The sequence below is a fragment of the Schistocerca americana genome, chromosome 9 (genome assembly GCF_021461395.2).
Source record: "Schistocerca americana isolate TAMUIC-IGC-003095 chromosome 9, iqSchAmer2.1, whole genome shotgun sequence".
NCBI lineage: Eukaryota > Metazoa > Arthropoda > Insecta > Orthoptera > Acrididae > Schistocerca > Schistocerca americana.
The window spans coordinates 8992826-9009760 of record NC_060127.1 but is presented as its reverse complement, the minus strand read 5'-3'; the positions used below and the strand labels follow the sequence as shown (position 1 = coordinate 9009760).

Sequence of the window (16935 nt, the reverse complement as noted above, 5' to 3'; positions counted from 1 at the left end):
CATCCCTACATCCAAATAGTGAGTGTGCTCTGCTGTTCCGAAAATGTTTCTCCCTGCAACAGTTCAGCAAATTTTATCCAGACTTTACAGCAATGGGAACACATCTGTTGTTCTACGAGGCCTCTACCATGCGTCCTGTGCTGCACACTGGACGTCTCCTGGTGGCTGTAATCCGGTCTGGTCCCCACTGGCACATACTCGGTGGCATTCAGTTGTCTAGTGAGCTGCAAACAACTGTCTTTCTAGATTCTGTCAGGTGCTCATAGTCACGAGATGCCACAGAACATGATAAACAGTGTCCACAGAGTCATTGACTGCCATATTTGGATTAAATCATCTTCCACATCATATCGAATAACATTTTCACCCTTTCAACAGCGATCACTGTGTGAGGACATCTTAGCGAATGTCCGCTCATCTTTTAAGGTTTCAGCCTTGATTACGGCTTACCCTCTCATAAAGATGTAAGTTAGAAGAGGAAAAATGACAATGTTAAACCAAATGTAGGTGGCACTTCTATAGACTGTGTATCAAATGCAAAATTTCTGGGAATGAATATTGATTCTCAATTGAAGTGGTGTGAACACACAAAGGTACTTGCAAACAGAATGTCATCAGCATGTTATGCCCTTAGAATCCTATCATCAGTGTGTAACGTGCAGTGTCTTTTAGTTACATATTATTCATATGTACACTCAATTCTTAGGTATTGCATTCTTTTTTGGGGAACAAATGCACAAAATATGAACATAATTTTCAAACTTCAGAAAAGAGCCATAAGAATAATAACCAAAAATACTAGTCGATCTCATTGTAAAGATCTGTTCAGAACACTGGGGATTTTAACTGCTCCATGTGAATACATTTACCAGTCAGTTGTACACATCAAAAATAACATTGGTAATTACTGTACAAACAGCTCTATCCATGACCATGTAACAAGAGATTGACTCAACCTACAATTACCAAGACAAATTAAACATAAAACGCAAAACAGCATTTCCTACCAAGGAATAAAACTGTGCAATAAACTACCAAAAGAGGAATTGCAAAAATACACTTATTTAAAAAGGCAGCTAAAAAGTACCTGTTGTGCAATACATTTTATACATTCAAGGATTACTTAGCTAAAATAGAGTAGAGGTTTGATAAAAAATGTTACACAAATAAATAATAATAATAATTATTATTATAAAATATCCGACATTCCACATAACACCTTCACTTTGTTTTTTTCCTTCTTTTTTTCCTTTCTAGAAATACTTACCCCCAAGCTATGCATGGCACAATACTAACACTCATTATGGAGGGATGCTGACTCAGTTTTTCAGGATAGTAAATGGGAAGCTGCGGTACAGAAAATGGCCCAGAGTTCACGTGTGTGTGTGTGTGTGTGTGTGTGTGTGTGTGTGTGTGTGTGTGTGTGTGTGTGTGTGTGTGTAGTGAGTGAAGTGTCATGAAACAATGTGTCTATAGTGTGTGCAGTGACTGATAGTGAGATATGAGCGAACAACGTGGCATTACATTATTTAATAAGTTATTTGTAAGAAAGTATAGAACACCAGAAGTAAATCTAATGATTGTCTCTAACTAGAAGTCTGTAAATATATGTGTATACGAATTAGCTTATTTTAAATTCATCTAAGTTTGTGAATACTTTGACATGTCCTATATCCTTGGAAAAAAGAGATCTACAGATGAATAAAGCTACTACTACTACTACTACTACTACTACTACTAAGTCTCTCTTCCTAGCCCAATGTACCTTAGTATCACTGTTTTGTGATACCTTGTACCTTATCTTGGATTGTTTTTACACATCTATACTAGTAAAACGCTTTTCTGGAACCTGATGCTAGTTGTTGGTTACGTATATAATGGGATCCAGGGGCAAAACAAATTTATTGTCAGTTTTTCCTATAATTATTGTCCGAATTTAAACATTTAAAATGGTTTCACGATCTATTCATTAAGATAGATGATCTTATGTTAAAAGTGTAAAAAATTAAGAGAAGTATAAGTAACAGTGAGCATATATCCAGACTATATTCATCCATGATTTGCGAATGAGAGCACTAAGCAACCTGTAGCAAATATCATATATAATGTCAAACCGTTACGAAACTTTTTGAAACTGACACCCCACACAAAATGATGAAAGGAAAAAAAGTTTATTTGTTGCTACATTTTCGCCGTTCGTACAAACTTGAACATGGAGAGTGGCGTTTTATTTTATTGCTCCTTTACTACTAGCTTTATTGGTAACTACGTTTGCAGGCAGTATCCAAGTACGCCACTGAATGTACCTGCAAAATTATATCACATCACGGCACGTACATCAAGAGATATGAAGACATAAATATTGAAATGAGTGAAAAATAGCTTTTTGCTCAAAACTGAGTGCAAATTACCCAGACTACATTCATGTAGTGTTTCATAATGTGTACACTTAACGACTTCCGACAAATTGAAAGCATAATTTCAAGCCTTTCCTAAAAATTTTCTCGCGTGCATGCTTAAAGTCAGACATGTATTTAACACATTAACTCATTTGTAATGACATGTTCGAAAGTTTTTCACACTTGGGAGTTCTATTCTGCAAATATTCGTCGGTTTACCGGTGATTTTTCTAATGGATTACAGAATTCAGTGCTGTAGGGACATGTTTAAGAAAAAGTTAAATTTTCAGTTTACACAGTCTGGTTCATAAATCTCTTCCTAGTATGTTTCTCCCATCCCTATGATAGATTCAATGTTTCTTACTTCTTAAAATGAAGAACCAACCGCCATCAATGACAAATCGTGATTTTTATTTCAATGCACCATGCACTTCAGTCCTGGAGAGTGCATCATCAGGTACTTTTTTCCAATTTACAGTAATACTGTTCTGTTTCAGTAGTGGTTACATGATTTTCAAGCACAGTTTGAATAAAGATATTCATATACAAATACACGCTTTTCGTCGTACATCACATATGTAAAAATAATCAGACGGGATACGCACCAATATTCACCTAAATAAGAAAAATGATGTAGGCTGATCAAGCATCTGAGGATGAGCTCCCAGTGCTGCAAATGAATGGTTGGTGACTGAAGGTGGTGTGTTTTTCATTTTATGAAAGTATTTCAATCACAGAAACAACACTGGCAACAATGGACAAAATGAAGTGTATTATTTATTATTTCACGATCCCAGCTAACTAGTCAGAACATTGCATTGTTAAAATTTGACAGTCATTGTTAGGTAAGTCTTTAAGTACCGCTTTTACATCCAAACAAGAGAAGTAAGTTGGATCTATAAATTAAATGTCAATAGCTGCTTCATTTTTCTTTCGATCACCCTGCGGATTTTATGTGGGACTACGAATGAGTTTGAACATTCTGCTTTATGTACAACAGAGGAACATATTATCATTCATCAGCTGAGGTCAAATAGAGGCTGGTCATTAGGGAAGAATATTTTCCAGGTGACATAATGTGTGAAGTGTTCCTCATAACAGAACTAGTTGTGCCAAAGGTTAAACCACAGGTATTTCATTGAGGTTTGAGGTACAGTTTCCCATCTTAATGTCCAGTTGTGGGTTTTAAATAGTTCCCTGAAATCGATAAAGTCCAATGTCTATATAGTTTGTTTGGCAAAACCCCATCATTGTGATACCTCTGATTTTGCCGAAGTAATTGAGTTTGGTGAACTTTTTTATATATTCAAATTGAATCAAGAAATTCGCTGAACATCAGAATGGACACCACAGGCCCACCTTTGTTCTGTCCAAGTTGGGCTCTATCTTGAATGACACACAATTTATGAAATGTTGAACACAAATCTTCGTTCCTCTTTCTTACTGACAAAATTATGGGGAATACTACTCAGATAGTCACAGCGGCGATGTTTGAGATTAAGAAATCACGTTTGCAACAAATTGGCACTGTGAGCTGACTGCCTACCTCGGCATCATGGTGGTGGGCAGCCACTATTTGATCGTGAGCGAAGGCCCAGTAAGCACATATAACAGAAGTGACTATTTACAAAAATAAAAAGAGATTATCTTATGTAAAGAAATTAGCGCTACCAAGTGTTGAGGGAGTGTGTGTAATAGATATTTAATTTTAACGCTTCAGTCATCTGCCTTCAGTGGGCAGTTTGGTAGAAAGTCTGGGACTAAAACTAAATGTGAAGAAGTTGCAAGTAATTTTAACATCCCATCAAAAATTAATTATTTCGGGATCACGGGAAAAAGTGCCTTCTATTGTTCTCAAGAGTACCCTTACATCTTAACAGAAGACAGTGAACAGCTTTGAGTACCTCAACTGGCGAAAAAATACCGTTGCTACTAGCACTAAGATTTCCGCATGCCATTCTCCCGTTCAGACATTTCGGAACATATTTTGACAAGATGTAAAACGTAGACTTGTGCAGTCACTAATTCTGCTAAACCTCCACAGTTATGATGCAATCCTTTAAGTCCTTGTAGAGGCAAGCAACCAATATGAATGTAATTTATCATCTGAAGACACGAAGTCTGTATGAGTCCGCAATCATTTCATTTTTAGCACTTTTATTTTCACAAGTCCGTCTCGATCACATTAATTTCTTTACACTTTATGACCAGTTTCGGCTTATCGCCATCTTCAGATCTGTTGTAAATATAAATATTGTACAAGCCTTAGTGGTACATGAAATATAAAATATAATATTTATAGCCATGTATGGCAGTCATACATACCGCTAAAGTATTCTGACATAAATCATCGTCAATTACACATCTGAGTGCATGGTACGTGCTGATAACGTACAGATTGCATCATGTATTTATACAAAAACCTAATGCCAACAGAGGGCACTTTAGCTAGAGTACATAGTTGCTAACAGAATATCGATTATCAATTTTCTATTTTTAATTAAGGGTCACTAATTTATTAATTGTATTACGATTTCGTTCAATGTTAATTGATCTATTAGGTTTTGTAATTTTCATTTTATGGTTTTTATACTGGCATTCATAAGTGTTGTATGCTGCCTAACCAAAGTAAGGGCTGTATTGTATATTATTTTTATTTTTTATGGAGTTCAAGTATGAGTCTGATTTTGTATGTAGTATATCAGTACATGTTTTTAATCACAGACGCCCGTTAAGCAAAAGGGAATATAATTTATAACTAAAGACAATACATACCACAGTTTTAGTCTTTATATTGGCAACTATGTACACTAGCTAAAGTACCCTCTGTTGGCATTAGGTTTTTGTATAAATACCTGACGTGATCTGTACGTTATCAGCACGTACCATGCACTCAGATGTGTAATTGACGATGATTTATGTCAGAATATTTTAACAGTATGTATGACTGCCATACATTGCTATAAACATTATATTTTATATTTCATGTATCACTAAGACTTATACAACATTTGTATATACAACGGATCTGAAGATGGCGATAAGCCGAAACCGGTTGTAAAGTGTAAAGAAATTAATGTGATCAAGACGGACTTGTGAAAATAAAAATGAACGTAATTATTGGATAGAATTTAAAAAAGGCTGTGTGTTTGCTTAAAAACAGTCGCTGGTCTTTCTGAATTTGTTTATTAACTGTCATGATGCGTTTTGGGATTGACCCGTGATTGATTACCTGTAATAAACAGAGAAAAGTAACATATGTTATGTTACAAATTGTACAGAAACGCAAATTTCTTATGAAAGTCAGCTCTAAACGAACAATGTTCAAGAATATAAGGCTTCCTGATACATACCATTTCAGATACAAATACATGGGACTTTGATGTGGACGTCAAATACTGTCATTACTAATAGATAGAATAACAGGTAGCAACAGTAGTTGGACAGTTCGACCCTAGCTGTTGAAGGACCGTGCAAGCAATGGACAGTGCCACCTTGTGTGCTGGGGCGAAAAATCGGTCACTCTAGATGGAGTAACCGTGTCGATGCGCGCTTAGCCCTTTTACTACCAGTGGGAGGTACGTGTCCCGCAATATGTTCTCAGAGACCTAACTGGAACTTGTTGCTTGTTTTTGCTGTGTATCAGTGTCCCACCGGTAAATGGAAGCCTGCTGATGGTTAGCAGAAATCTTGTAATTACAGATTGCACTTGAAGGTTGTGCTGCCCTCAAGTTTCATTGTTAATCCTCGTCACCACATTGTCTCATTGAATTATTTCGCACCTGCAAATAGGCAACCCAGTTACACAGACTCCGCGTCTTCCAGAACACATCGCATCAACGAATTGCGCCCGCGGATTGACCTTTGCCGCATCAACGAAGCTCATGTTGAGCACCGGCAGCGACAGTTACAAATGTGGAGATATGATCCGTCCACTGGCGTGTGTCTGTTTTCAGTATGTCTTTTAGTTTTTGCGCAGATGTCTTCTGAAACCATGGAGGTAATTACGAATACTACTGGATGTTCTACCCCGCCCCACCACATCCCAATCCCCTTGGAAAACTAACCGGCGGGAAATATTATATTCATGTCGTTATTTATGACTAAGACATTAATTAAAATAACTATACATTAATGTTTACGAAATGAAATTGGTGGCCAGAGTGTTAAAGAGCGCTACACAGATTCATGACCATTGTAAATATTATTTTTAGACTCTTAAACCACAATTGCCGAACGTGGGTGCCAATATATAAAACATTTTAAAAAATTTTGCCCATAGACAGGCAAAACTCCTATCTTACTTATAAAAATTTAAGTGACATATTATATAAAACCAGGGCATAGAAAATTTCCTTATGTATGCACACAGAAAGCCTTCTAAATATTTTTATGTGCTGGTGTTATGTAATTTGTCACTTACATATTTGAATGATAGGATTTTTGTTCGTGTGTGGGTAAGCAATTTTGAAGTGTTTTATAAATTCGGAGTAGGGATTAAAATCCATGGAGAAGAAATGAAAACTTTGAGGTTCACCGATGACATGTAATTCTGTCAGAGACAGCAAGAGACTTGGAAGAGCAGTTGAACGGAATGGACAGTGTCTTGAAAGGAGGGTATAAGATGAACATCAACGAAAACAAAAGGAGGATAATAAAATGTAGTCGAATTAAATCGGGTGACGCTGCGGGAATTAGATTATGAAATGAGACGCTTAAAGTAGTAAATGAGTTTTGTCATTTGGGGAGCAAAATAACTGATGATGGTCGAAGGAGAGAGGATATAAAATGTAGAGTGGCAATGGCAAGGAAACCGTTTCTGAAGAAGAATAATTTGTTAACATCGAGTATAGATTTACGTGTCAGGAAGTCGTTTCTGAAAGTATTTGTGTGGAGTGTAGCCATGTATGGAAGTGAAACATGAACGATAAATAGTTTAGAGAAGAAGAGAATAGAAGCTTTCGAAATGTAGTGCTACAGAAAAATGCTGGAGATTAGATGGGCAGACCACATAACTAATGAGGAGGTATTGAATAAAATTGGAGAGAAGAGAAATTTGTGGCACAACTTGACTAGAAGAAAGGATCGGTTGGTAGGGCATATTCTGAGGCATCAAGGGATCACCAATTTAGTACTGGAGGGCAGCGTGGAGGGAAAAAATGGTAGAGCGAGACCAAGAGATGAATACGCTAAACAGATTCAGAAGGAGATAGGTTGCAGTAGGTACTGGGAGATGAAGAAGCTTGCACAGGATAGAGTAGCATGGAGAGCTGCATCAAACCAGTCGCTGGACTGAAGACCACAACAACATATACCGACACGCACTTCCGGCAATTGTGCGTTAAAAATTTTATATAATACTTACAGTGGCCACGAATCTCTGTGGAGCTCTTCTAGCGAGCACCGGCACCCAGCGTGACGCGGCCTTGCCCCCAGCTGACACGGTGGCGCTGGCCATTGCTTGCTGGCTATTTCAGCAGTTAGTGTCGAATTGTGAACAGTGCTACCTGTCATTCTACATGTTAGTAATGACACTGTTTGACCTCTACATCAAAGCCTCATCTAGTAATACCTAAAGTGGCACGTGTTTCTGTATCAGACACCATTATGTTCTTCCATATTGTGCGCTTAGAACTGACCTCTCTAAGAAATTTGCGTTTCTGTAAAAAAAAAAAAGTAATCTACGTTTTTTTCAAATACTGGAACGCCATGTGCTCTGCCTCGCCTATCGAATCCGCCTCCCTTTCCCCCCGCGGATCCTCTACCACCTAATTCCTTTCCCACACCTCCTCCTCCTCTTCCTTGAACGGATACGGATCCTTTACACCTCCCATAAACTTGATCCGCCTCACCCGCTTGTCTCTCCCATCCTTTCCCACCCCTGTCCGCTGCCATACCTGTACACCTGCATCCCACCTGCTCTCCATCTTACCACACTCCACACCTTTGCCCAAGGTAGCTTCCGCCAACACCCCCTCGACCCCTCCGTCTACCACTCCTACCAGCTTTTATGCTCCTCTTCTTCCTCCTGTGTTTTTCCTCCAGGGCAGCCTCCTTCCCTTCTCTCGCTCCTCACTTCCTCCCCTCTCCTCCCTCGTTTCCCTCCCCCCTGCCCTCTCTCCTCCTCCTCCCTTCTTCTCTCCCACTGGCATCTCCCCCCCTCCCCCTCCTACCTTCCTCTTCCCACCGGCAGGCCCCCTGCTTTTTCGTGTGCACAGTATGTTTTTAGTGCGCCAGAGATAGTAGCCACTAAGCTACTCTTCCCGTCTGTTACTCAGTGTCTCTCCTTCAGTGCTCTTCCGTTCACGTGTGAAACTCTGTTTCCGTTGTGTACAGTGCTGTATGTTTTTATACAAACAGAGCATCCGTGAACGTTTTCATTTATTTTAATATTTATGTCTCCTGTTTTTATCCTCCATGTATGTTTGTTTATATGACTTCCTGTTTTGTGTATGGTTTTCCTGTGGCCAAAGAGAGCGGCATAGATAGGCCCCAGCCTGCCTATCTTTCTGTAAAGGTTTTAAAATTACAATAAAGAAAAAAAACTGTAAAATTTGTAACAGAACATCTGTTGCTCTTGTCTGTTTATAATAGCTCACCACTGGACGTGGGTAGCAAGGCGTATCTACACTTCGTACTACTCAAGTAGCTATACAGAGTGTTACAAAAAGGTATGGCCAAACTTTCAGGAAACATTCCTCACACACAAATAAAGAAAAGATGTTATGTGGACATGTGTCCGGAAACGCTTAATTTCCATGTTAGAGCTCATTTTAGTTTCGTCAGTATGTACTGTACTTCCTCGATTCACCGCCAGTTGGCCCAATTGAAGGAAGGTAATGTTGACTTCGGTGCTTGTGTTGACATGCGACTCATTGCTCTACGGTACTAGCATCGAGCACATCAGTACATAGCATCAACAGGTTAGTGTTCATCACGAACGTGGTTTTGCAGTCACTGCACTGTTTACAAATGCGGAGTTGGCAGATGCCCATTTGATGTATGGATTAGCACGGGGCAATAGCCGTGGCGCGGTACGTTTGTATCGAAACAGATTTGCAGAACGAAGGTGTCCCGACATGAAGACGTCCGAAGGAATTGATCGGTGGAGCACGGAACATTCCGGCCTATGACTCACGACTGGGGAAGACCTAGAACGACGACGACACCTGCAATGGACGAGGCAATTCTTCGTGCAGTTGACGATAACCCTAATGTCAGCGTCAGAGAAGTTGCTGATGTACGAAGTAACGTTGACCACGTCACTGTATGGAGAGTGCTACGGGAGAACCAGTTGTTTCCGTACCACGTACAGCGTGTGCAGGCACTATCAGTAGCTGATTGGCCTCCACGGGTACACTTCTGCGAATGGTTCATCCAATAAAGTTTCAATCGTCATTTCAGTGCAAATGTTCTTTTTACGGATGAGGCTTCATTCCAACGTGATCAGATTGTAAATTTTCACAATCAACATGTGTGGGCTGACGAGAATCCGCACGCTATTGTGCAATCACGTCATCAACACAGATTTTCTGTGAACGTTTGGGCAGGCATTGTTGGTGATGTCTCCATTGGACCCCATGTTCTTCCACCTACGCTCAATGGAGCACGTTATCATGATTCCATACGGGGTACTCTACCTGTGCTGCTAGGACATGTGCCTTTACAAGTACGACACAACATGTGGTTCATGCACGATGGCACTCCTGCACATTTCAGTCGAAGTGTTCGTACGCTTCCCAGCAACAGATTCGGTGACCGATGGATTGGTAGAGGTGGACCAATTCCATGGCCTCCACGCTCTCCTGACCTCAACCGTCTTGACTTTCATTTATGGGGGCATTTGAAAGCTCTTGTCTACGCAACCCCGATACCAAATGTAGAGACTCTTCGTGCTCGTATTGTGGACAGCCGTGATACAATACGCCATTCTCCAGGGCTGCATCAGCGCATCAGGGATTCCATGTGACGGAGGGTGGATGCATGTATCCTCGCTAACGCAGGACATTTTCAACATTTCCTGTAACAAAGTGTTTGAAGTCACGCTGGTACGTTCTGTTGCTGTGTGCTTCCATTCCATGATTAATGTGATTTGAAGAGAAGTAATAAAATGAGCTCTAACAATGAAAGTAAGCGTTTCCGGACACATGCCCACATAACATATTTTCTTTCTTTGTGTGTGAGGAATGTTTCCTGAAAGTTTGGCCTTACCTTTTTGTAACACCCTGTATATTACACAACATGTACATTGTGCAAAAACTTTAACAACTTTTTGACATTGTTTATGTTCGCTGACGTACAAATGGATGTTCCGTTTACAACTTTACCTTCTTAAGTGTCGATTTTTTTTTTTTTACTTCCTAAAGTACCCTATGTTCTTCCTCACATTCATGCTATCTCCATGCCAAATTTTCATCTAGATTTATTTCTGCAATTTAGCTGTGAAAGGATAACAGAAAGAGCTACTTTCGCATTTGTAAAATTAGTACAGACTCTCACTTTTTAGTAAAACTCTAAGGTAATTGTTAATAAATCACTGCTTCCATTCAGTACTAGAATTTTTGCAAGAGAAAAAACCATGTGACGTGAAACAAGAAAACAAAATTTTCTATTACAAGCTGCACAAGGTCCCTTGTAGTTAAAGCCAAAAATTCATTTCTTTACTTCAGTACTGACATTAAATACCATGTGTTATAACTAAGAATATGTGTGCATGTGTGTGTGCGTGTGTGTGTGCGTGCGTGTGTGTGCGCGCGTGTGTGTGTGTGTGTGTGTGTGTGTGTGTGTGTGTGTGTGTGCATAATGTTCTCATGTATAAATTAATCTTTATGCATCCAATCCATACTAAAATTATAAATGCGGAAGTAACTTTGTCTGTTACACGAACCAATTTAGATGAAATTTGCCATGGAGATAGCTTGAACACCGTCGAAGAATGTAGGCTGTCTTACAAAGTAAAAAAAAAAAGAAAGATGACCCCTATGGAGATGAAATAGGGAATGTAACAATTTTTTATATCAGTGAACATAAACTGTGTTAAAAATTATTAAATTCGTTACACGATGTAAATGTTGTATAATGTACAGTTACTTTAACAGAAGCATGCATGATGTGTGCTCCTACCCATGTCACTTTGCATGCACTGCATGGCAGCAACAATGTGTGTGCCACAGCATTGTGCTTTGGGTGGAGGGAGAGAGCACACACAACGAACTGCGCTTACCCAGACAGGTAGGTACGTGAGGGTAGCTGACATTGTCGCTCGTACAGCAGCTCACGTACTCACCTCACCACCACCCGTCATAACAAAACTGCTGATACGGAAGCACAGCTGTGGGTAACACACAGTAATACGTAATATTTGTGAGAGAATTACGTATCCCACAACCTGGAAAGTTTTATGAACGAATAAGCTGATACAGAATTTCGATCCAACCAAACATACTACCTGGGCTGTTTACAAAATCGAATAAACTCACTCCTGAAGAACAGCGCTTTTATACAGACATGACATCGATTATTACAGAACATACTTACGTTAATAAGAACGTCCCAGGATCGTTATGAAAATGCGAACGTGTATATAAAAGTTCTTGCAGGTAGCGAGACACTAGCTCTCAACAACTGACTGGTACTCCAGACTTTTGTCAACCACACTATGGTGAACAGATGTAATGTACGATTGTATCTTTGACATTAGAATATCCTGAAGATTTAAAACGCTGATTTATCGTTAACTCACATTTAAGTGTAACTATTTGTACCAAGAGCAATTCACTTTCGATAAATCGAAAGCGCTATTGACTTAAAGCATTATACTTTGATAGCTTACAAGTTACAGTACTAAAACAAGTAAATACAAAAATACGGCATTTCCCGTCATTGTATTGTAACAAATTGCACCAACAGTGACATGTTTCCGACAGATCCTCAGGGTGCTGCTGCTCTTAAACACCTTACATTCATAGGATGTGAGGTATAATTTGAAACTCGCAGATATGGTCTTCAACTGAAAACGACAAAATCTAATATGGCGTCTCCCAACTTCTGTTTGTGACGCAGAAGGCCATCTTGCATCCCACTGGACACGTTCCTCTCAGCGAGCCCCACATCTGACTCGTCTCGCACACCACGGAGTGCTGTGAATCTCTCAGTTCCACACTGTGACGACACAACCCAACCAGCTCCTCACCTATGAACACTTTCACGTCCCGTGTGAGGACAGCCTGAGGCCAGTCGTGCGATGTGATTGCCTCACGCAGTGTCCACATCAGCTCCTCAGTGTGCTTGCATCGCAGTACCTCAGCACCCCACATCAGAGATCGAGTGTCTGCCCCCCCTCACCACAATCACAACACCAGGTCTCATTTGCATATCACTCAAGCTGTGCCCTCGCGTAGAACCAAAACATTCGCAAGCTGCTTCTGTGCTGCCGCTTCCCGCTGCTGGAATGCGCTGCCCTCCACTCTGCTCACAGTTCAATGACCTCTGACCTTTAAGAAGAATCTGGAGCACTTTCTTTTGTCAGCGTCATATCTCTTCCCTAAAAAAAACAATCATGCGATGAGTTGTCCTCTCTGTCATATAGTTTGCTCACCTTCTCCCAGTTACGCTTCTTCCTCGTTTCGTTTCCCCACTTCCACTACCCTCTTTCTTTTACACGGGTTTCCATCATGTTCCTTTCTCCCCCCCTCCCCCCCTCCTCCTGTCATGTCCACAACTATCAGTGACAGTAATTTATGTCTACCTAGTTGTATTCCTAAATTCCATGAACGTGTTTTTTTCTAGTGTAGCTACTATTGTTTTCCACTGTGTTATAATTATGTCTAAGAGTTGCATCTGTACACATTTTAAATAAATTTCAACCACTGCAGTTTCTATCTGCGTGCTCAGGCAAATCTCAGGAACTACTGTAGGGATTTTGATACAGTTTGACCTAATAGGTAGACGGATTCACGAGCAAGATTTGTTTCATACGCTTTATTACTGCTATGCCAGAAATGTCGTCCAGCTGTAGGTACACAGTGCTAACCATGTGATGCCAGGTCAGATTGGTAGCACCATGCTATATGTAAGTCGTTTTGTAGCAGATGTACATTTATGTGAACACGATGTAAAATATGTAGCCGGCCTGGTTAAATGTAAAAGATGCCCTGATGGCCCTAATCTTGCTAGAATCACTAGACCGATAACTAAACGAAAATTGAGTCTTCAGAAGTGTGTGAACTGTTTATGTTGAGGATATGCATTATTTTCAGTTGCAGTAGAAACTGAAGAACAGGTGTTGTGGATAAAACTGCAACTTTTCAGAATTCTTTTCTGTCGGCTACCTATACAAATGTGTAATCCATAAAAGAAGCCAAGTTTTGTCAAGAGTAGAACAATAAATCAAACCCAGTATCGAGATCAAGGAAGTCTAGCTGCAAAAGCAGAGTCGAAGCGTAACAAGCATAATGGCGTGACTATAGTAGCTCAAATAGTGGACTGTACAATGATGAATCACACTCACGTGCACAGCCCACCTGCCGTGAGCCGCTCAGTCTGTGTGACGTATCACACACACCTCTGGTGGTGACTGTCAGCTGCGATCTGCGACCGCTATCATCCGTTGCCGGCGATGTTAAAATTTCAGTGAAGATATGTAAAAAACTATTCCGGTGCTTTCAAGAGTGTCAACTCAACTGCACCCTCATGCATGTAATTTCACAGTGACATATGCAATAAATTCTTGAAACTTTCAATAATGTCACCATCATCAGGAGTGATTTTTATCTGATGGCTGCGACAAGAATCAAAAGCTGAAGGATGCTACTGTACTTGTTGGATGTGGCAAACCTGTAGTATATTAATGAAGAGTAGCCTACCATAGTAAATAAAGACAAATGGCAACGCAGATGGGCTTGTTGGTGAAAACCCTGTTCTGCAGAAAATTTCTGTGAACTGTTGAAGGAATGCGTGTAATCTCTTATCGTCAACGAGAATCAATCACTCAAGCTTTTCATATTTGACTACATAAACATCATCAGAAACAGATTTACGCCTGATGAAGCTGGCTTAAAGATGTATCAGGAACTCTGACATTTTATTGTATTTAGTGTGGCCAGAGAACTAAGAGTATTTCACTGCTCAAGTGTCTGCCATGATGACTGACAAATAGCGGCAGAGAGCTGTTCTCTACCAGAACTCTTCTTATGCCTAAAATGTACACTGCCAGAAATGCATTGAGAGAGGTGCTGCAGTGGTCAGCACACTGGATGCGCATTCAGGATGAGGACGATTCAAACCATCGTCCTACCATCCTGATTTAGGTTGCCATGATTTCCCTAAATCGCTTCAGATCAATGCCAGGGTGCTTCCTCTGAAAGAGCATGGCCGACTTTCTTCCCCACCCTCCTTAATCCAATGGGACCACTGACCTCGCTGTTTGGTCCCCTCCCCGAATCAACCAACCAACCAACCAGAAATACAAGGAGTGTGTCTATATCTGTAGTACTAGAATGAATAAGTGTCTCAATCTTTCAGAATCTTCCACCACCGCCTTCATCGGGAGAACCTGATGAAGGTGGTCGTGCCAGGGACCAAAAACTCGCAGGTGTTGTTCTTCTTGATCCAACCTGAGATGCTGGTGAACTAGAGGATTGAAGTGCAGAGGTAGTTGCCAGCAAGCAGGTAGTAACGTACCTGGCGAGCGCCAGACGGGCGCTCTGCCCCCCGCTGAGGCGCGCCCCCCTTTCGCCCACAGGGGTCTCGTCCCCCCTGGGCAGCCGGCGCAGGTCCCCCGGCAGGGCGCACGCCGCCAGCACCGCCCCGTAGCGGCCGGGGTCCGCGTCGGGCTGCCGTTCGCCGCCCCCCAGCACCACGTTGTGGCGCGCGCTGCCGCTGAACACCCACGCCTCCTGCGGCGACAGCGACGTCGCGCCGGACACGGACGCGCGGCCCCCTGAGGCTCGCAGCTCTCCCAGCAGCGCCATCAACAGCGACGTCTGTCGGCACAACTCTTTTTGAGTTCACACGGAAAAATCAGGATGACCTGCTAGTAGATAGCTGGCGGCAGTGGCGGAACGGAAAGGAATGGAAGGCACATTGGTGACTACCTCAGATATGTCTGTGTAAACAAAAATGTAAATGTATGTTTGTTCCAAAACATTTATCTCTGAAACTTCTTCACCACATGTTTTGAAATTTTGACAGAATGTTGAATTCTACTTTGGGCTTGTTTTTGGGTACCTAACTCTATTATGCACTACTGGCCATTAAAATTGCTACACCAGGAAGAAATGCAGATGATAAATGGGTATTCATTGGACAAATATATTATACTACAACTGACATGTGATTACATTTTCACGCAATTTGGGTGCATAGATCCGGAGTAATTAGTACCCAGAATAACCACCTCTGGCCGTAATAAAGGCCTTGATACACCTGGGCATTGAGTCAAACAGGGCTTGGATGGCGTGTACCCATGCAGCTTCCACACAATACCACAGTTCATCAAGAGTAGTGACTGGCGTGTTGTGACGAGCCAGTTGCTCGGCAATCATTGACCATACGTTTTCGATTGGTGAGAGGTCTGGAGAACGTGCTGGCCAGGGCAGCAGTGGAACATTTTCTGTATCTAGAAAGGCCCATACAGGACCTGCAACATGCGTTCGTCCATTATCCTGCTGAAATGTAGGGTTTCACAGGGATCGAATGACGGGTAGAGCCACAGGTCGTAACACATCTGAAATGTAACGTCCACTGTTCAAAGTCCCGTCAATGCGAGCAAGATATGACCTAGACGTGTAACCAATGGCACCCCATACCATCACGCCGGGTGATACGCCAGTATGACGATGACGAATATACACTTCCAATGCGCGTTCACCGCGGTGTAGCCAAACGCGGATGTGACCATCATGATGCTGTAAACAGAACCTGGATTCATTCGAAAAAATGACGTTTTGCCATGTGTGCACCCAGGTTCGTCGTTGAGTACACCATCGCTGACGCTCCTCTCTGTGATGCAGCGTCAAGGGTAACCGCAACCACGGTCTCTGAGCTGATAGTCCATGCTGCTGCAAACGTCGTCGAACTGTTCGTGCAGATGGTTGTTGTCTTGCAAACGTCCGAATCTGCTGACTCAGGGATCGAGACGTGGCTGCACGATCCGTTACAGCCATGCGGATAAGATGCCTGTCATCGCGACTGCTAGTGATACGAGGCCGTTGGGATCCAGCACGGCGTTCCGTATTGCCCTCCTGAACCCACCGATTCCATATTCTTCTAACAGTCATTGGATCTCGTCCAACGCGAGTAGCAATGTCGCGATATGATAAACCGCAATCGCGATAGGCTAAAATCCGACCTTTTTCAGAGTCGGAAACGTGATGATACGCATTTCTCCTCCTTACACGAGGCATCACAACAACGTTTCACCAGGCGTCGCCGGTCAACTGCTGTTTGTGTATGAGAAATCGGTTGGAAACTTTGCTCATGTCAGCACGTTGTAGGTGTCGCCACCGGAGCCAACTTTGTGTGAATGCTCTGAGAA

General features: G+C 41.6%; 1 protein-coding gene across 1 annotated transcript in view; it reads right to left on the bottom strand.

The window, feature by feature from the left end:
- Positions 1–16935, bottom strand: part of LOC124551199 (ATP-binding cassette sub-family C member 4-like) — a 197947-nt gene that overhangs the window by 31576 nt on the left and 149436 nt on the right. Inside the window, exon 11 of the mRNA XM_047126190.1 lies at positions 15081–15382. Coding sequence (XP_046982146.1) covers positions 15081–15382 — 302 coding nt within the window. The remainder of the gene's footprint in view (positions 1–15080; positions 15383–16935) is intronic.